Here is a 21734-nt window from a genome sequence, read left to right as displayed (position 1 = left end):
GGACATAAATAAAATCTGTTCGTTTTTGTCAAAAGCATTTCCTTTCAGACATTATTATTGGCATGAATGTATTTTCATACCTATGAGCTGAGCTCTTGCAGCTGCGCTGCAGGTCACGTTTATAAAGAATGCAGGGCGTCTCATTTTGGGAGGAAAAAACATTTAATCGATTGTAGTTTATTGTCTGTATTGCAACATTTGTAAGAGGTGTCATTTTATTTAAAGCGGCGATTCGTTTTGAAGTTATTAATTCCGAGCAGACTGTCTCAGCAGAGAGCCGCGCAGCGTTTGAAGCACGGAACAAAGGACATTTCTCGACTGCAACACGACAAGAGTCGCAGTTAGTGACTTTAATCCACACAAAAGTGACTTATATTTTAATGGCTTTCAGAGGAGTTAAGAAGCAGACTTACCACTTCTGAAGAGCAGCGAATCAAAGAGTCATGAGCCATTGAATCAAAGCATTGCTTCGATTCACGCTTCAAACTGGAGTCGTGCTGCAGAAACAGTTGATTAAAGACGCTGTATTGAAAATCAGAACGGTCCAAAATTATAGCGTAACGGGCCGTAACACAAGTTTGCACTAGCTAGAACCCTGCCTTGGTAATTTTGGGACAGCAATGTTTTTGGAGAATTTTGATCTGGAGTCACTAACATGAAGTATGCAGCATATGAGCTTAATAGCCTTTAGGAGTTACAACAGTGTAATGCTTAAAACTTAGTCGGTGCATTCAGCCTTAAATATGTCAACTTTAAAATGACTACAGAGGTAGATATTTGTAAGATATTGTACATTGCAAAAGTTTATACAGTATTGCAAAAGTTTATACAATAGATTAGGTTAAAATTTTTGTCCCAGTTAACTACACCGAGACCTGGAGGAACTGCATTTCGTTCTGCCAGTAAGAGTCGAGTGACAATAAAAGTGAGTCTGAGATATTTATTATCCCTGCAAAACTATACAATTTCTGCAGCATGTATGCTGTATGCAACCACCATGCTTACCTAAAGTTCCTGGTCATTCTGGTGCCATTTGTCTTGATTTTCTCTGGGGGTCAGGTTCAAATATTCACTTGTGGAAATATGCTTTACACCAGCATTTCTTGGTTCAAGCAATCGTAACACAACTCTAGTTATTTCCAGGGCATTACAGAGCCATATAAGTAAATAGACACCAGGGGAGTAGGTTTCAACACTCAGCCGTACCACTCATTGTGTTGACTTGCTCTAAGTTGCCGTATTGGGTGATGGCAGCACTGCCTCCTTGGTGGTAGATGGTCACCAGATGAGTCCATCCTGTGGTTCTTCTGTTTGGCTCTATGGTTGTAATTCACTTGTAGATGAATCACTGTGCAAAACAGTTTTTGATGGTGACTGTTCATAATTAATTTATGATGGAAAATTAGATTTGTTCATTTTAAAACATGTACCGTACCCGCATATCAGAAGGCCCGGGGTGTTCCACAAAAAATTCTACCTGAAAAGTGTGTGGGCTCATGCATAAGCACGCAGTCAACATTATGCTCATGTGAATTATAGACTATGATAATACCCGTTGGTTTTCTATAGAGACCCAGAACAGCCAAAATGACACCCTTCTCTGGGCATCACCATGCTGAGAGCCCCACTCACAATGATGCACAATGAACTCAATAATGTATAAAGAGGTGGTGCATGGGTGGCTCTGTGACAAAAAATATATATATCCTGACCACGCCCCTGTCTTAGTTGGGGTGTTTATTAAGTCCATGTTTTTGTGGACTACGCGGCAGTTGTCATACGATTTACCTTGGAGTGGACATTAAAATTTATGAATAGCTTATTTTATCAGTAATCGTACATTAAGTGGACGTAACGAATCAGGCTACCAACAGCTGATAAAAGTGCTAACAGCTTTAGCATTCAGCATCAAATCTGACAAGCTTCACTTAAGCGCAAATTTTGCCAGAGGTCTTAGCTGATCCATTAGGACATTTCACCACAGGTATTTTGTAATAAAATACTGCAAACAAACAAGACACAGCATAACAGCGAGCTGCTCCACATCAGGTGGACCCAGCTGCTGTCATTCAAAGCAACCACACCCATAATTATACAGAGTTTTATGGCTTTAAATGTCTTACACTAAGGAATTAAAAAACAAAAACACACACACAGTTCACATGGAGGTGGAAACTATGAGAGCAAAACAGTTATTTTGTACCAGGCATTAAACCTGTTTATTTCTGCTTTGATGTTGTACATTTTAACATGGAGTTCTGTGGGAATGCGCTGTTTTGGAGCCAGCCTCAAGCAGCCAGTCACAGGCCTGCAATCTATAACTTCCTGGTTTGGGGGTAAAGTACAGGCTCGAGTGTTGCCGCTTCGTCGGATTGCTCGCCCCGCCATATATTTTTTGATAAAATAACTGATTTCATCACAAATAATTCACCCATTTAATGCCAATCCGTTCTGCAAACTCAGAAATTGACGGCGGTGTCATTCCACTAAAGTAAAAAACATTACATGCATGAGTAAAATAATTTGTGAACTAAAAAATAATTCCCCATTCAAACAAAACTTTTGGTGGTTCACCCAGTGCATTTACAGACCTTGGAAAAGAATAGCGCACATTGATGACATCACAGGTAAGATGCAGAAATGATGAGAAAAACTTACTGAAAACTCATATTTTGCTTTATGTGTTGGGGTCACAACATTAATTTTAGTGTAAGTTAGTTTAATTTAGGGTGGGCATTTAAACAGACTTATTTAAGAAAGGAGGGTGGATGCTTGAGGTTGGGGGGTTACAGTGCGCAGGTACGGTACATTGAGTAACAGTAGTCAAATAAAATAAGTAGTCAAGCACATAAGACTTACTTTTTTGTTGTTTTTTCCTGCTGTATACACAACCACAATGAAGTTTAAATGAAACAAAAGATACACTTGATGGTGGATTAGTGGTTAGCACTGCTGCCACACAGCAAGAAGGTCATCGGCTCGATTCCCACCTGTGGCCTTTCTGTGTGGAGTTTGTATGTTCTCCCTATGTGTGCTTGGGTTTCCTCCCGGTGGTCTGGCTTCCTCTTAATCCAAAGACATACGGGTTAGGTGAAGTGGAAACTTCAGAACTTGTCCATAGGTTTGTTTATATGTGGCCCAGTGACAGACTGGTGTCCTGTCCAGTGTGTACCCTGGGATTGGCTCCAGGTCCACATGACCCTTAACTGGAGTAAGTGGGTAAAGAAAATGGATGGGTAAAGTTAATTCTGGGTACATGGTACAAGTACTTATGTCTCCAATAAAGAATGGGTGTAGAATTTTGAAATGAAATCATGCAAAAAAATTGAAATGCTTCATTGCTTTACAGGGTTCTCAGCAGGATTTTTTTTTCTCCGCGTAATGGGGTGGGGAAAATCACCTTTAAAGCCAGGGGTTAGGGGGTAGTCTAAATTTACCAAAATCCAAAGTCCAGATGGAAGAAGAGAACATCTCTGCGCTTAAAAATGTGAGGAAAGTGTCTCCAAAGTCCACCAATTTGAGGTTGAAGCTGCAGAGGAGACCTTCGTCTGGTTAAATGTCCTGAGGGTCCAGTTCACCTGTCATCTCTGCAAAATCACACATGCTATGCTTATAAATAAAAGAGCTCTTTGAATAGCAACTATTTTGTTTGGGAAAATAACTTTTTCCTTATAACATTAAATGAATGAATCATTAAACATGTCCATGAAGTCAAAGTTCAGTCAAAGACATTTGCACAGATAGAAGCCCCGCCCCTATTGTGCATAATTTTAAAACGTTCACAGTCACTAGAATAGTGAAATTCATATTTTAGTAATTACTGTCCTGATTACAACATTAAAAGCAATCACATAGTCATTGAGGGCAGATTTAATGTTGAAATGACTAATTTAAAAAAAACAATCATGGGAAATTCTTATAAAACAGACGCACTGCAGTCGTTACATCATCTCCTGTTGTGTTTAGAATATTTATATTGATTTGCGGTGTCTTTTTCCCTGATTGAATTGCAGATGTGAATGAAGGAATCCACCAGACTTAAATGTACAAATTACTTTTTATGCTATTTTGTCTAAAAATAAATGTTCATGGGTCATTATTGTGTTTATCAAGAAACCATCTCACCTGAAACAACAACTAAGCTATGGTTTTAATTTACAAACATCAAAGATTTAGAAAGACTCTTCTGTTAAAGCTATGGCTTTACTTCACAAAATTTGGCACCCAAATTGCATGCAATAGTGTTCTAGAGGGTTATGAATTTAAAAATCTTAGGGAGAAGAAGGGACTGACGATGACGATTCTCTTTTCTTGCCAGCAATAACACAATAGTCTGGTAGTGACTTTAAATCAGCAAGAGTTGCAGTTGACATCTTTAAATGGGTTTGACTGAGGTTGATTTTATGTGTGTGTGTATATATATATATATATATATATATATATATATGTAATATCTCAGTAGGTTGTCTACAGTGACATACGGTGAGGTTGATGGCTGGTGAGGCACTGACTTAACATATGAAGCTCACAGAGTAGCTTATTCACCATTTGACAGCAGTTAACGGGTTATATTTAAAATCTCATACCAACATTCTTACACATACAAACTGTAGCACACAAAAAGCACATTTAATTAAATGTTTTTTGGTTTTTTTTAATGTTACAATGGTCTTACCTTTACTTAGAAATAAAGTCCATGTACCGCTCCTTCTGAATAAAAGCATCAGTGACTTGTTTGTGGAAGTTTTCCTTATCCTCTTTCAGTTTTAATGTCTCTGTCTCAGTGGAGGTCACTGCCAGGGAAGAAAGTCGTCCATCAGTCCTGTTCTGACTCTGTTTTCTGGCTTTGAATGCGAGTGGTCGACTGCTCGTCGGTGATGACACTTCTTTGTAAATTCTTCAGGTCACAATATCCCATCTGAGTCCAGACATTGTCACAAGTTGAGAAAATAAAGCGCAAAAAGGCAGTTCCTTACTGGACGTCCACAAAGCCAGACTTTAGTCTGTCCCACAGCATTCAAAAAGAGCAGCTCTTCTGTTGTCTGAAGCAAACCTTTCAGCTCCCGTCTTAATTATTACCTCCTGCTTTGATTGAAATTACTGTTTAATTTTAATTTTTTTCCCCCACTTTGGATGTGTAATCCTCCATTCTGTAAGTAAAGTCCAGGTGAGAGGGGAAAAAAAAAAATTAGTGAACGGCTGCTCTTATAGCTTGCTGTCACTTATTCTGCAGCTGAGGAGCTGCTGTAAGAAGAATCCCTGGGATCACTAGTGCCCCCTAACATGAGACAGGAGAACTGCGTGCCTTGATGCGTTTTTGCGGCCATTTTTGTGATTACTCAGCACATGAAACACTACACATACAGCTGTTAACAAAAAACACTACATTATGTACATCAGCTAAACTATGTAATTTAAGTTCATATAGCCAAAGTGTTTGGCCATTTTAATGGTGACATACAGTAGACAGTCAGTCTCACTGCACAGCATTCCATCAGCCCAGTGACTGCACAATCCAAGGTGAGGCACGGCTGGCTGCTGCCTCACTGCACATCTTTTCTCACTATTTGAATGGCAAATTTAGCGATTTTGAATAAAAAATAATCTAAAACTGATTTAAGTTAAAAGGAAAATAACTTTATAGCACAAATCACTGGATAAATGTAATTTATGTTTTTATTTTACTTTTTTCTTCTTCCCATGATGACAGGTGAGGCTGTGACCGCACATTGATCATGGACCCGCTGCAGGTCCACAATTAGAGATGATCATTTCTGATCATCAGAAATGATCATTTTCCAGCTACACACCTTTGGAAACTGCGTAACGGCCAAACTGCAGCGCATTTTTTTCAGGCAGCAGCGTAATGGGCCGTAACACTTATAATGCTGGCGAGAACCCTACTTTAACATCACAAAGTGGTAAATGTTTTAGCATCCCAACTTTATTTTGAATGTGTTGCAGGTCTTAAGTGCAGGAATGGATATATATATATATAGAGAGAGAGAGAGAGCGTTGACCAGGGGGGAAAAAGATCTCCCGTTTTCCATACTTCTCAATGTTTTCTGATTTGCGGTTGAACTGCTTTCTGATAGATGTTGAAGAAATCTTGTTTAGGACATGAAAATGTACACAAACAACAATGAATGAATACATTTTTACTAAGCTGATTTTGTAACAAGTTTATATATATATACACACACACACAACCCCTGGCAATAATTATTGAATCGCCGGCTTCGGAGGATGTTCATTCAGTTGTTTAATTTTGTAGAAAAAAAGCAGATCACAGACATGACACAAAGCTAAAGTCATTTCAAATGGCAACTTTCTGGCTTTAAGAAACACTATAAGAAATCAGGAAAAAAAAAATTGGCAGTCAGTAATGGTTACTTTTTTAGACCAAGCAGAGGGAAAAAGTATGGAATCACTCAATTCTGAGGAAAAAATTATGGAATCACCCTGTAAATTTTCATCCCCAAAACTAACACCTGCATCAAATCAGATCTGCTCGTTAGTCTGCATCTAAAAAGGAGTGATCACACCTTGGAGAGCTGTTGCACCAAGTGGACTGATGTGAATCATGGCTCCAACACGAGATGTCAATTGAAACAAAGGAGAGGATTATCAAACTCTTAAAAGAGGGTAAATCATCACGCAATGTTGCAAAAGATGTTGGTTGTTCACAGTCAGCTGTGTCTAAACTCTGGACCAAATACAAACAACATGGAAAGGTTGTTAAAGGCAAACATACTGGTAGACCAAGGAAGACATCAAAGCGTCAAGACAGAAAACTTAAAGCAATATGTCTCAAAAATCGAAAATGCACAACAAAACAAATGAGGAACGAATGGGAGAAAACTGGAGTCAACGTCTGTGACCAAACTGTAAGAAACCGCCTAAAGGAAATGGGATTTACATACAGAAAAGTTAAACGAAAGCCATCATTAACACCTAAACAGAAAAAAACAAGGTTACAATGGGCTAAGGAAAATCAATCGTGGACTGTGGATGACTGGATGAAAGTCATATTCAGTGATGAATCTCAAATCTGCATTGGGCAAGGTGATGATGCTGGAACTTTGGTGAGAGAGAACGTAAATTTCCACAGTCATTGATGATATGGGGCTGCATGTCAGGTAAAGGCACTGGGGAGATGGCTGTCATTACATCAGTAAATGCACAAGTTTACGTTGATATTTTGGACACTTTTCTTATCCCATCAATTGAAAGGATGTTTGGGGATGATGAAATCATTTTTCAAGATGATAATGCATCTTGCCATAGAGCAAAAACTGTGAAAACATTCTTTGCAAAAAGACACATAGGGTCAATGTCATGGCCTGCAAATAGTCCGGATCTTAATCCAATTGAAAATCTTTGGTGGAAGTTGAAGAAAATGGTCCATGACAAGGCTCCAACCTGCAAAGCTGATCTGGCAACAGCAATCAGAGAAAGTTGGAGCCAGATTGATGAAGAGTACTGTTTGTCACTCATTAAGTCCATGCCTCAGAGACTGCAAGCTGTTATAAAAGCCAGAGGTGGTGCAACAAAATACTAGTGATGTGTTGGCGCATTCTTTCGTTTTTCATGATTCCATAATTTTTTCCTCAGAATTGAGTGATTCCATATTTTTTTCCCTCTGCTTGGTCTAAAAAGTAACCGTTAGTGACTGCCACATTTTTTTTTTTTTTTTTTTATTATAGTGTTTCTTAAAGCCAGAAAGTTGCCATTTGAAATGACTTTAGTTTTGTGTCATGTCTGTGATCTGCTTTTTTTCTACAAAATTAAACAACTGAATGAACATCCTCCGAGGCCGGTGATTCCATAATTTTTGCCAGGGGTTGTATATACACACACATACACACACAACTGGTGAAAATATTTTTTTAAGCGGAAGAACCCGTTAAATAGGTCATTATGCATCGTTCTTGCCCACTGATGTTAACCACATTTCTTAATAGCAAACAAACTTTGTAGCCACAGATGGTTCACAGACACTGAGATGATGTTTCCTAAAAATTAAAGGATTTTATGGCTCAAGCAACCAGTTTCTGTGCTTGTTGCTGTAAATTGCTTGTCGTGCCCCGCCCCGGTCCTTTTACAAAGGAGCAATCTGTCCAATTCATGTGCTTCCCCCCGCCCACCCAGATACATGATGGAAAGATGTGCCTGTGGTCAGTTTCAGAGTTCATAGTTCACCTAACAAGCTTGTCTTTTGAGGTTTCAGCCAACACACCCACAAGGAACCCAGGTAACGCGGGATGGTCATGCAACCTCCACACAGACTGGACCAGGTCCCACCAGTGTCTTCAGATGGCTGTAATTCCTAAATGGTTTTTCTTAAGCCCCTTTCACACCGGGCCTGCGTGGAGTTCCGTTGTGCTGCGTATCTAGTATGCTGGAATGGCTGTGTAAATTGCACGCAGGGGGGAAGCTGGGCCTGCCTCTTCTGTGGTTTTGAAGCTTCACTGTCAGCAAAGTTCAGCAGAGTCCAGTGGGATGAATAAAATCTAGCAATGCAGGTATGCATTGGTTTAAAAAAAAAAAAAGGATTTAGGGTTGCATACAATTGCGGAGCCATGATGTACAGTAGCGCAGTGTTGTGTAGACTTGCATAAAGCACGGCGTCCAGTGCTCTGTGCTGAAAGTCCACAGACATGATTAATTTAATTTTTTTGTGTGTGTGTCCATTTCGCAGACCCCTTGACATCCTTCAACGTATTGCCATAGGGCTGCATAAACTCAGCATAGTTGGTACCAGAGGTGGGACAAAGTCACTCTCAAGTCATGAATCAGCAAGCCCCAAGTCAAATTTCAAGTTTTAATGACCACCAATTGTTTGAAAGCTGACTTGAGACTTGACTTGCAGGGCTGTGAAAACTCTTCGGATCCGAGGATTTCCACGGATTTTATCATGGGGGGGGGGGGGGGGTAAAATGCCTATTGCAAAGTGTTTTCTTTTTTTACCACATCATGCAAATTTTATAAGTCCGTGGACACTGATCTGTGTATTACAGATACAAATCTGTGTCCTCGGATCCAGGGACGTTCGTGGAGGAAAAATGCCACTTAAAGCGTAGCTGTTATTACAGTTGTCATAAAGCGGGACTGGTTGGTTGCTGCGGCAACGCTGTATGGCTCCTGCAAGATGCTTCAACTAAACAGCATGTGGACATCGCAAAATTTTAGAGCTCGCAAGTTTTTAAAAGAAGAATTTTGCAGCATGTCTGTGTCACGGAGCAACATCAGACAGAAGATGGCGAGACAGACGGTTTGAAAACATTTGATAAGGACAAGAATCTGTGGAATTGTCGTTGGCTCCATGACCACACCTACAAGATACACGGAAAAAGCGAATTGCCTTCAGGAAACATGGTAAGAATTTTTCTCCCTGGAAAATAAACATGCTGTTCTAATAGGATTTTAGAAAAGATTATGGAACTCTTTTTTATTAATAATCTAGACTTTCTTCCATTGGAAAAAAATATATTGTGGCTTTGAATGGATTTACATGAATTTACACAAGAATGTAAATGACTTTTTATTAAGTAGACTTGTCATTCGAAAAAAAGACTGGATTTGAGTAGATTTACAGGAATTTACACAATGTGACTTTTTTTTTTACTAAAAGGTATGTTACTGATATTTTACCATGTTTTTCAAAATATTCTACAAGCTTTAGCTGTGGTTTTTGAAATGCTGTAACAGTCTTTTCAGTCTTCGTGAATATCATGTAGTTTAATTGTTCTGAGTTAATGCATAATTTGGTTTACAATTAAAAGGAAAATCATTTCAGGTCCTACTTCCATGTCATATTCTGTTATTTTTTTGACAGTTTAAATGAAAGGTTGAATCTAGGATCATTTAAATATGCACTTCTTTTGAAATATTTTCTTCCAGGAGATGCTGAGAATGTATTATTAGATACAAAATTAATTTGGTTTCTAGGGCCCTGCGAATTTTCCTCGGATTTCACAGTTTTCATTTCACAGCCCTGGACTTGGGACTTGCAGATTGATAACTTGAGAATGATTTGACAGCAATTTCGTCTCACCTCTGGTTGGTACACCACATTACACATCTCTACGTTGGCCTGGTGTGAAAAGGGCTTTAGTACCCTTGAATTATATCTGAAAGTGCACTAAAAGCACATATACACTGAACAAAAATATAAAAGCAAGACTTTTGTTTTTGCTCTCATTTTTCATGCTGATTAGACCGCATGATTGTTGTGCAACTATTCTGAACAATATTTGAGAGAAATAGGTTTTTTGTATATGTTTTAGATGCTTGAGTTTATGAAAAATCGTAGCAAAGACAAAAGTGTTTATATTTTTGTTCATTTTAATTGTGTTGGTGTAGAGAGGCCAAATTACCAAAAAAAAAAAATGTATATAAATATTAAAAAAGAAAAATTAAGATTTTCTTTGGTCCAATGTTTACAGTTGTGTAGCCTAACAAATGGTCAAGTTTATAAATTCAACAAAACTTTACAATGCTACTTTCAATTTTAACTTTTTTTAAACTGGGAATAAACACATTGAAAATAGTCACAGCTCTTAAATTAGAATTGTGTACAAATGTGTAATGATTTGAAGGTTGTTGCAGCATGTATTTAAAGAACTCTCAACCTCTTTTTGAATGTTTTATCAGATGGCACATGTAGACAAATGCTTTTGTGTGTGTGTGTGTGTGTGTGTGTGTGTGTGTGTGTGTGTGTGTGTGTGTGTGTGTGTGTGTGTGTGTGTGTGTGTGTGCTGCTCTGAGACTTAAATTGTCCCTCGGGCATAAAGCTTACCTGAATCTTGAAAGATTACAGGTAGCACTGCAGATACCATTTGATCAGATGAGAACAATAGTGACAGTTTTAAAGCATTTAAGACGCTGTATCCAGACAGTCGGCAGACATTGCTAATTTGTGTGCAGTCCTTAAAATTTAAAATTAAAAGTCATTAAGAAACTTTGTGTTTGGATAAACTGAATGACATTTGGATAAATTTGTGAAATGCCTTTTTTATCTTCATCATATTAAATTTGATTTAAAAGGCATGATAATTTGTTAGATGTAGAATGTACAAGTTACCTTTATAGACTTGAAATTCTACTTGACAGTTATACATAGAGGAAAAGGATGTTTTGTTAAATTCAAAAGTCAGCTTTTACCATTTTGTTTTTTTTTTTTACAAGTTGCCTCAAGTGTAGTGTTTCAAACTGACTTTATTACAAAGAATGAACCCATGGTTGTTTTGTGCTCTTAAATAAAAGCATGTTACACAAACTGAGTTGTTCATTTTTATGAGCTGCTGTATTTGTTGTGCATTGCCCAGGGTTTTGGGGGGGGAGCAACGGCCAAATATCAGTGTTAAAGTTCATTTATCTAGTGGTGATGCAAGTAGAGTTTGGGTAAACAGGCTCAGTGATCAAAGGTAGTATCTGTGTGTGAAAGTGCAATGATTCGCAAACAGTAATTGTGTAACTTTTTGCCTTTACTGGTGGACCATTGTGAAGCTGTCATAAGTGGCTTCAAATGAGTGCACAGACATGTAGGTCAAGTGTGTTTTTTATAGGGTAGACGTGAATGCAGTGGGTGTGATTTCTTTAAGCGTCTCAAGGTTTTGCAGGATTACACAACTTGGATTTTTCAATAAAACATAAGATGCCATGAAAGTGGTGTAATTAAGGCATTTGTTTTACTTCATACTACCATTATTAGTTTTTAGTTTGGTGGGCACAGTTAGGCTTGACCTGTTCCATGTTGAGCCAATGTTTTTCATCATACAATTTGTCCATTTCTTGCTAAATAATCTGGTATACAAGTTCCGACACCAAACATTTATTTTTATAGGGTTTTCAAACTTATAGCCATTAAACATTTTTAAAAACTTGCTAGTCTTTAAGTTAGAACTAAATTTAATGGGAGCTCATTGATGTGCGGTAGCACGGTGACGTAGTGGTTAGTAAGGACTGGGATTGATTCCCACCTGGTCTTTTCTGTGTGGAGTTTGCATGAGTGAATGCATTTGTGGCCCTGCAATAGACTGGCGTCCTGTCCAGGGTGTGCTCCACCTCTTGTCCCATGTCTGCTGGGGTATGCTCCAGTACCCCCTGTACCATTTTGATTGGCATATGCAGGTACAGAAAATGAATAATTTGTCTGGCATTATTGACTTTCAAATAACAATAAAAGTGGCGTTGTTAATTAGTTAACCGAAATGTGGCCACTGCTTTAACATTTACCTATTACTCAACCCCAATCTCTAACTGGTAGGCAGCAATTTTCAAAAATGCTGGCATCAGATGGTTATATGAATAATTTATTGAAAAGCACTGAAGTCAGGATTTTAAAAAAAGAACTTGGGACAGCAAATCAAGAGATCGACATATATACAATATATACAGTTACACATTATATCAATCTCAAAAGCAAATAGTATTTGTATTTACAAGCAATATTGGTCTGTGAGGGTAATAGAAACCAGTACAAAAAAGTAATATCAAAAATACTACATTCAAGAGGAGTAAGCAAAAACTACCATAGATCTGCGGAGCTACGTAAAACAGTGATTATTAATGTTATTGCATAGCATTACTATGATGAAGCTGCATCACTATGAAGGTAAGTGGTTGTCCTCCGTCTTAAGTCTTTTTAACACGAGGGACGAGGAAGATGCTGCCGTCTGCTGACTGCTGGAGGGAGTATTCAGATGGCGAGTAGGTATTCCCCTTCTCGTCTCTCAGCATGCTGAACACCTCCAAATACAAGCTGCTCAGCTGCTGCTTCATTTCTCTCAGGTTTGCGATGTTCTGTTTCTTCTCACTCAACAGCCGCTCCTTTTCCTCCTTCAGCGAATCCAGGTCGCCTTCCAGTCCCACAATGTTTTCCATCTTGCGTTTGCGGCAGTTCTGGGCAGCGACCTTGTTCTTGCCGCGCCGCCGGATGTCTCGGACCAGAGCCAACTGGCTGTCGTTAAGGTCGTGCTTCGACATTATTGCATTGAAGTCGTCAACAGGTAGATTAATGATTGTGTCCACGGTGAAAGGGATGTGGAGGGCCTTAGCCCTCTGCTCGTCTCGAGTGAGACGCCCCTCAGAGCGTTTCTTCTTGTCTTTGGTAAAGGGGGCATCGTCACTGCCACTGTTCTCTGCTGCCTCTGTCTTGCAGTGTCCAGGTTTCTTTTCCTGCTCTTGTCCCAATGGTGGAGACAAGGAGGATGTGAAGTGAAGATCATCTGGTTGGAAATTTAAGGAGAACATCTCGGCGTAGTCTGATTCTGTGCTCCCAGGATCATGTTCCATTTCATCCTGTTCTGAATCACTAAAACCAAAAGACCCATCTCCATACACTGATTTATCTGGTGAACTAGAGTGTGGACTTGTGCTGAACGAGACGCCCGAATCGGAGTCTGGCGCTTTCTCTGTATGTCTATCAAACGCATCTCCGGGTGAGAGGCTGTAAAAATCTGTGTGTTTGAAGAGAGGCTTGATCTCTGACACTATTTGGCTTTGATTCTCTTCAAAGCCGCCTTGACCACCGCCACTTGCCTCAGTACCAAGGATGGAGGTGGGGTAAAACATACCATCCAGACTTTCTGTGCTGAAGTCTGTGTTTAACTCTGAAGCTTGTGTATTCATCTGGCTGAGGTTTTCTAGTTGCGCCACACTGGGAAAAGCTCCACTGAAGACATTTAGAAATTCATCAGGGCGAACATCTGGCGTGTTTACGTCACCGCCGGCAGAGAGGTCGGGCAGCGGGTAGAACGAGTATTGTGGCTGCGGTAGTTCAGGGCTGTTTGGAACAGGGTACGTAGTGGTCTCCAGAGTGTCATCCATCTGCATGTTCAGGCACTGCTAAAATAAAAGAACAGTTATGTACAGTTAGCAGCAGCACCAAGACTTTTTTTTTTTGTTTATTTTGAGGCCAAATGCAAAGGATGTAATCAAAGAATGGATAAAATGTATATCACATGCATGTGTGATTTATATGCAGAGAAACCATCTCTTGTGTAAACATGCCATTTTTATATATATATATATATATATATATATATATATATATATATATATATATATATATATATATATATATATATATATATATATATATATATACACACACACACACACACACACACGTGCTGGTCATGTAATTAGAATATCATGAAAAAGTTGATTTGTTCCAGTAATTATGTTCATTCATTACACACATACTAATATATTTCAAATGTTTATTTTTTAATTTTGATTATTATAACTGACAACTAATGAAAAACCCAAATTCAGTATCTCAGAAAATTAGAATATTACTTAAGACCAATACAAAAAAAAAAGGATTTTTAGAAATGTTGGCCAACTGAAAAGTACAGTAGTGTTAAGAATAATACAACCCCTGGCAAAAATTATGGAATCACCGGCCTCGGAGGATGTTCATTCAGTTGTTTAATTTTGTAGAAAAAAAAGCAGATCACAGACATGACACAAAACTAAAGTCATTTCAAATGGCAACTTTCTGTCTTTAAGAAACACTATAAGAAATCAGGAAAAATAATTGTGGCAGTCAGTAATGGTTACTTTTTTAGACCAAGCAGAGGGAAAAAAAAATATGGAATCACTCAATTCTGAGGAAAAAATTACAGAATCATGAAAAACAAAAGAACACTCCAACACATTACTAGTATTTTGTTGCACCACCTCTGGCTTTTATAACAGCTTGCAGTCTCTGAGGCATGGACTTAATGAGTGACAAACAGTACTCTTCATCAATCTGGCTCCAACTTTCTCTGATTGCTGTTGCCAGATCAGCTTTGCAGGTTGGAGCCTTGTCATGGACCATTTTCTTCAACTTCCACCAAAGATTTTCAATTGGATTAAGATCCGGACTATTTGCAGGCCATGACATTGACCCTATGTGTCTTTCTGCAAGGAATGTGTTCACAGTTTTTGCTCTATGGCAAGATGCATCATCATCATCTTGAAAAATGATTTCATCATCCCCAAACATCCTTTCAATTGATGGGATAAGAAAAGTGTCCAAAATATCAACGTAAACTTGTGCATTTATTGATGATGTAATGACAGCCATCTCCCCAGTGCCTTTACCTGACATGCAGCCCCATATCATCAATGACTGTGGAAATTTACATGTTCTCTTCAGGCAGTCATCTTTATAAATCTCATTGGAACGGCACCAAACAAAAGTTCCAGCATCATCACCTTGCCCATTGCAGATTCGAGATTCATCACTGAATATGACTTTCATCCAGTCATCCACAGTCCACGATTGATTTTCCTTAGCCCATTGTAACCTTGTTTTTTTCAGTTTATTAGTAGTTGCAAATATACCAGAAACAATACTGGAATTTATCGGTTATCTGTAACTTCCGATACATTTTTGGGTGGTTTATCTTTATCAAAGATAACTTTTCAGTTATCTGATTATCTGTTATCAAAGTTAATTTTTTGGTTATCTGTGCCCACCACTGTGTGTGTGTGGAGCGCACACACACACACTCAACAAAAATATAAACGCAACACTTTTGGTTTTGCTCCCATTTTGTATGAGATGAACTCAAAGATCTAAAACTTTTTCCACATACACAATATCACCATTTCCCTCAAATATTGTTCACAAACCAGTCTAAATCTGTGATAGTGAGCACTTCTCCTTTGCTGAGATAATCCATCTCACCTCACAGGTGTGCCATATCAAGATGCTGATTAGACACCATGATTAGTGCACAGGTGTGCCTTAGACTGCCCACAATAAAAGGCCACTCTGAAAGGTGCAGTTTTATCACACAGCACAATGCCACAGACGTTGCAAGATTTGAGGGAGCGTGCAATAGGCATGCTGACAGCAGAAATGTCAATCAGAGCTGTTGCTCCTGTATTGAATGTTCATTTCTCTACCATAAGCCGTCTCCAAAGGCGTTTCAGAGAATTTGGCAGTACATCCAACCAGCCTCACAACCGCAGACCACGTGTAACCACACTAGCCCAGGACCTCCACATCTAGCATGTTCACCTCCAAGATCGTCTGAGACCAGCCACTGGGTCAGCTGCTGGAACAATCGGTTTGCATAACCAAAGAATTTCTGCACAAACTGTCAGAAACCATCTCAGGGAAGCTCATCTGCATGCTCGTCGTCCTCATCGGGGTCTCGACCTGACTCCAGTTTGTCGTCGTACCCGACTTGAGTGGGCAAATGCTCACATTCGCTGGCGTTTGGCACGTTGGAGAGGTTCTCTTCACGGATAAATCCCGGTTCACACTGTCCAGGGCAGATGGCAGACAGCGTGTGTGGCGTCATGTGGGTGAGCAGTTTTCTGATGTCAATGTTGTGGATCGAGTGGCCCATGGTGGCGGTGGGGTTATGGTATGGGCAGGCGTCTGTTATGGACGAAGAACACAGGTGCATTTTATTGATGGCATTTTGAATGTACAGAGATACCGTGACGAGATCCTGAGGCCCATTGTTGTGCCATACATCCAAGAACATCACTTCATGTTGCAGCAGGATAATGCACGGCCCCATGTTGCAAGGATCTGTACACAATTCTTGGAAGCTGAAAATGTCCCAGTTCTTGCATGGCCGGCATACTCACCGGACATGTCACCCATTGAGCATGGTTTGGATGCTCTGGACCGGCGTATACGACAGCGTGTACCAGTTCCTGCCAATATCCAGCAACTTCGCACAGCCATTGAAGAGAAGTGGACCAACATTCCACAGGCCACAATTGACAACCTGATCAACTCTATGAGAAGGAGATGTGTTGCACTGCAGGAGGCAAAATGGTGGTCACACCAGATACTGACTGGTATCCCCCCCCAGCAAAACAAAACTGCACTTTTCAGAGTGGCCTTTTATTGTGGGCAGTCTAAGGTACACCTGTGCACTAATCATGGTGTCTAACTAATCAGCATCTGTGAGGTGGGATGGATTATCTCAGCAAAGGAGAAGTGCTCACTATCACAGATTTAGACTGGTTTGTGAACAATATTTGAGGGAAATGGTGATATTGTGTATGTGGAAAAAGTTTTAGATCTTTGAGTTCATCTCATACAAAATGGGAGCAAAACCAAAAGTGTTGCGTTTATATTTTTGTTGAGTGTACATATACATACACACACACACACATATACACTCATATATATATATACACACACACACACACATATACATACATATATACACTCAACAAAAACACTCCTTGCTTGCCTCTACTGGTGGTTGGCTCTCACTGCGGTATTGTATCACTTCCTGTTCCGGAGCACAGCGGTGTTTTTCTGTATCTGTTAGCTGTTTAATCTGTGCAGTTAGATTGATCTAGTTATCTAGATTACGATTTGTTTCCCAGTGTAATCTTTACGTGCCTTAACTAAAGCACTCCTTCTGCTGAATCACCTCTAAATTATTTACACATTATTCACTTTGCGTGTTTTTAGGAATCCGCTAGCTTAGCGTAGCTACTAGCTCTTAGCCGATTTAGCATGGCGGCTTCTCCTGTCTCTCCCGCACTTTTCTGCTCTGGGTGTAAAATGTTTAGTTATTCCTCTGCCTCCTTTATCAGTAACGGTACTTGTAATAAGTGTAGCTTATTCGTAGCTTTGGAGGCCAGGCTGGGCGAATTGGAGACTCGGCTCCGCACCGTGGAAAATTCTACAGCTAGCCAGGCCCCTGTAGTCGGTGCGGACCAAGGTAGCTTAGCTGCCGTTAGTTACCCCCTGGCAGATCCCGAGCAGCCGGGAAAGCAGGCCGACTGAGTGACTGTGAGGAGGAAGCGTAGCCCTAAACAGAAGCCCCGTGTACACCGCCAACCCGTTCACATCTCTAACCGTTTTTCCCCACTCGACGACACACCCGCCGAGGATCAAACTCTGGTTATTGGCGACTCTGTTTTGCGAAATGTGAAGTTAGCGACACCAGCAACCATAGTCAATTGTCTTCCGGGGGCCAGAGCAGGCGACATTGAAGGAAATTTGAAACTGCTGGCTAAGGCTAAGCGTAAATTTGGTAAGATTGTAATTCACGTTGGCAGTAATGACACCCGGTTACGCCAATCAGAGGTCACTAAAATTAACATTAAATCGGTGTGTAACTTTGCAAAAACAATGTCGGACTCTGTAGTTTTCTCTGGGCCCCTCCCCAATCAGACCGGGAGTGACATGTTTAGCCGCATGTTCTCCTTGAATTGCTGGCTGTCTGAGTGGTGTCCAAAAAATGAGGTGGGCTTCATAGATAATTGGCAAAGCTTCTGGGGAAAACCTGGTCTTGTTAGGAGAGACGGCATCCATCCCACTTTGGATGGAGCAGCTCTCATTTCTAGAAATCTGGCCAATTTTCTTAAATCCTCCAAACCGTGACTATCCAGGGTTGGGACCAGGAAGCAGAGTTGTAGTCTTACACACCTCTCTGCAGCTTCTCTCCCCCTGCCATCCCCTCATTACCCCATCCCCGTAGAGACGGTGCCTGCTCCCAGACTACCAATAACCAGCAAAAATCTATTTAAGCATAAAAATTCAAAAAGAAAAAATAATATAGCACCTTCAACTGCACCACAGACTAAAACAGTTAAATGTGGTCTATTAAACATTAGGTCTCTCTCTTCTAAGTCCCTGTTGGTAAATGATATAATAATTGATCAACATATTGATTTATTCTGCCTTACAGAAACCTGGTTACAGCAGGATGAATATGTTAGTTTAAATGAGTCAACACCCCCGAGTCACACTAACTGTCAGAATGCTCGTAGCACGGGCCGGGGCGGAGGATTAGCAGCAATCTTCCATTCCAGCTTATTAATTAATCAAAAACCCAGACAGAGCTTTAATTCATTTGAAAGCTTGACTCTTAGTCTTGTCCATCCAAATTGGAAGTCCCAAAAACCAGTTTTATTTGTTATTATCTATCGTCCACCTGGTCATTACTGTGAGTTTCTCTGTGAATTTTCAGACCTTTTGTCTGACTTAGTGCTTAGCTCAGATAAGATAATTATAGTGGGCGATTTTAACATCCACACAGATGCTGTGAATGACAGCCTCAACACTGCATTTAATCTATTATTAGACTCTATTGGCTTTGCTCAAAAAGTAAATGAGTCCACCCATCACTTTAATCATATCTTAGATCTTGTTCTGACTTATGGTATGGAAATAGAAGACTTAACAGTATTCCCTGAAAACTCCCTTCTGTCTGATCATTTCTTAACATTTACATTTACTCTGATGGACTACCCAGCAGTGGGGAATAAGTTTCATTACACTAGAAGTCTTTCAGAAAGCGCTGTAACTAGGTTTAAGGATATGATTCCTTCTTTATGTTCTCTAATGCCATATACCAACACAGTGCAGAGTAGCTACCTAAACTCTGTAAGTGAGATAGAGTATCTCGTCAGTAGTTTTACATCCTCACTGAAGACAACTTTGGATGCTGTAGCTCCTCTAAAAAAGAGAGCTTTAAATCAGAAGTGCCTGACTCCGTGGTATAACTCACAAACTCGTAGCTTAAAGCAGATAACCCGTAAGTTGGAGAGGAAATGGCGTCTCACTAATTTAGAAGATCTTCACTTAGCCTGGAAAAAGAGTCTGTTGCTCTATAAAAAAGCCCTCCGTAAAGCTAGGACATCTTTCTACTCATCACTAATTGAAGAAAATAAGAACAACCCCAGGTTTCTTTTCAGCACTGTAGCCAGGCTGACAAAGAGTCAGAGCTCTATTGAGCTGAGTATTCCATTAACTTTAACTAGTAATGACTTCATGACTTTCTTTGCTAACAAAATTTTAACTATTAGAGAAAAAATTACTCATAACCATCCCAAAGACGTATCGTTATCTTTGGCTGCTTTCAGTGATGCCGGTATTTGGTTAGACTCTTTCTCTCCGATTGTTCTGTCTGAGTTATTTTCATTAGTTACTTCATCCAAACCATCAACATGTTTATTAGACCCCATTCCTACCAGGCTGCTCAAGGAAGCCCTACCATTATTTAATGCTTCGATCTTAAATATGATCAATCTATCTTTGTTAGTTGGCTATGTACCACAGGCTTTTAAGGTGGCAGTAATTAAACCATTACTTAAAAAGCCATCACTTGACCCAGCTATCTTAGCTAATTATAGGCCCATCTCCAACCTTCCTTTTCTCTCAAAAATTCTTGAAAGGGTAGTTGTAAAACAGCTAACTGATCATCTGCAGAGGAATGGTCTATTTGAAGAGTTTCAGTCAGGTTTTAGAATTCATCATAGTACAGAAACAGCATTAGTGAAGGTTACAAATGATCTTCTTATGGCCTCGGACAGTGGACTCATCTCTGTGCTTGTTCTGTTAGACCTCAGTGCTGCTTTTGATACTGTTGACCATAAAATTTTATTACAGAGATTAGAGCATGCCATAGGTATTAAAGGCACTGCGCTGCGGTGGTTTGAATCATATTTGTCTAATAGATTACAATTTGTTCATGTAAATGGGGAATCTTCTTCACAGACTAAAGTTAATTAATGGAGTTCCACAAGGTTCTGTGCTAGGACCAATTTTATTCACTTTATACATGCTTCCCTTAGGCAGTATTATTAGACGGTATTGCTTAAATTTTCATTGTTACGCAGATGATACCCAGCTTTATCTATCCATGAAGCCAGAGGACACACACCAATTAGCTAAACTGCAGGATTGTCTTACAGACATAAAGACATGGATGACCTCTAATTTCCTGCTTTTAAACTCAGATAAAACTGAAGTTATTGTACTTGGCCCCACAAATCTTAGAAACATGGTGTCTAACCAGATCCTTACTGTGGATGGCATTACCCTGACCTCTAGTAATACTGTGAGAAATCTTGGAGTCATTTTTGATCAGGATATGTCATTCAAAGCGCATATTAAACAAATATGTAGGACTGCTTTTTTGCATTTACGCAATATCTCTAAAATCAGAAAGGTCTTGTCTCAGAGTGATGCTGAAAAACTAATTCATGCATTTATTTCCTCTAGGCTGGACTATTGTAATTCATTATTATCAGGTTGTCCTAAAAGTTCCCTAAAAAGCCTTCAGTTAATTCAAAATGCTGCAGCTAGAGTACTGACGGGGACTAGAAGGAGAGAGTATATCTCACCCATATTGGCCTCTCTTCATTGGCTTCCTGTTAATTCTAGAATAGAATTTAAAATTCTTCTTCTTACTTATAAGGTTTTGAATAATCAGGTCCCATCTTATCTTAGGGACCTCGTAGTACCATATCACCCCAATAGAGCGCTTCGCTCTCAGACTGCAGGCTTACTTGTAGTTCCTAGGGTTTGTAAGAGTAGAATGGGAGGCAGAGCCTTCAGCTTTCAGGCTCCTCTCCTGTGGAACCAGCTCCCAATTCAGATCAGGGAGACAGACACCCTCTCTACTTTTAAGATTAGGCTTAAAACTTTCCTTTTTGCTAAAGCTTATAGTTAGGGCTGGATCAGGTGACCCTGAACCATCCCTTAGTTATGCTGCTATAGACGTAGACTGCTGGGGGGTTCCCATGATGCACTGTTTCTTTCTCTTTTTGCTCTGTATGCACCACTCTGCATTTAATCATTAGTGATCGATCTCTGCTCCCCTCCACAGCATGTCTTTTTCCTGGTTCTCTCCCTCAGCCCCAACCAGTCCCAGCAGAAGACTGCCCCTCCCTGAGCCTGGTTCTGCTGGAGGTTTCTTCCTGTTAAAAGGGAGTTTTTCCTTCCCACTGTAGCCAAGTGCTTG

The 21734-nt window shown here is 39.8% G+C and overlaps 1 protein-coding gene and 1 long non-coding RNA gene across 2 annotated transcripts in view; one reads left to right on the top strand and one right to left on the bottom strand.

The window, feature by feature from the left end:
• Nucleotides 1-487: 487 nt before the first annotated feature.
• LOC117524712 lies at nt 488-21649 on the top strand. The gene is made up of 3 exons (XR_004564835.1): nt 488-779; nt 3793-3796; nt 21639-21649. It is a non-coding gene; the product is annotated as an uncharacterized LOC117524712 (long non-coding RNA).
• nfe2l2a (nuclear factor, erythroid 2-like 2a) overlaps nt 12300-21734 on the bottom strand; it is a 25080-nt gene continuing 15645 nt past the window's right edge. The window contains 2 exon segments of the mRNA XM_034186527.1: nt 12300-12642; nt 12644-13851. Coding sequence (XP_034042418.1) covers nt 12612-12642; nt 12644-13851 — 1239 coding nt within the window. The 3' untranslated portion in view covers nt 12300-12611.

Source organism: Thalassophryne amazonica, chromosome 14 (genome assembly GCF_902500255.1).
Source record: "Thalassophryne amazonica chromosome 14, fThaAma1.1, whole genome shotgun sequence".
In the NCBI taxonomy this organism is placed as follows: Eukaryota; Metazoa; Chordata; class Actinopteri; order Batrachoidiformes; family Batrachoididae; genus Thalassophryne; species Thalassophryne amazonica.
The sequence above is the reverse complement of the archived record's forward strand: the minus strand, read 5'-3'. Positions and strand labels throughout refer to the sequence as shown.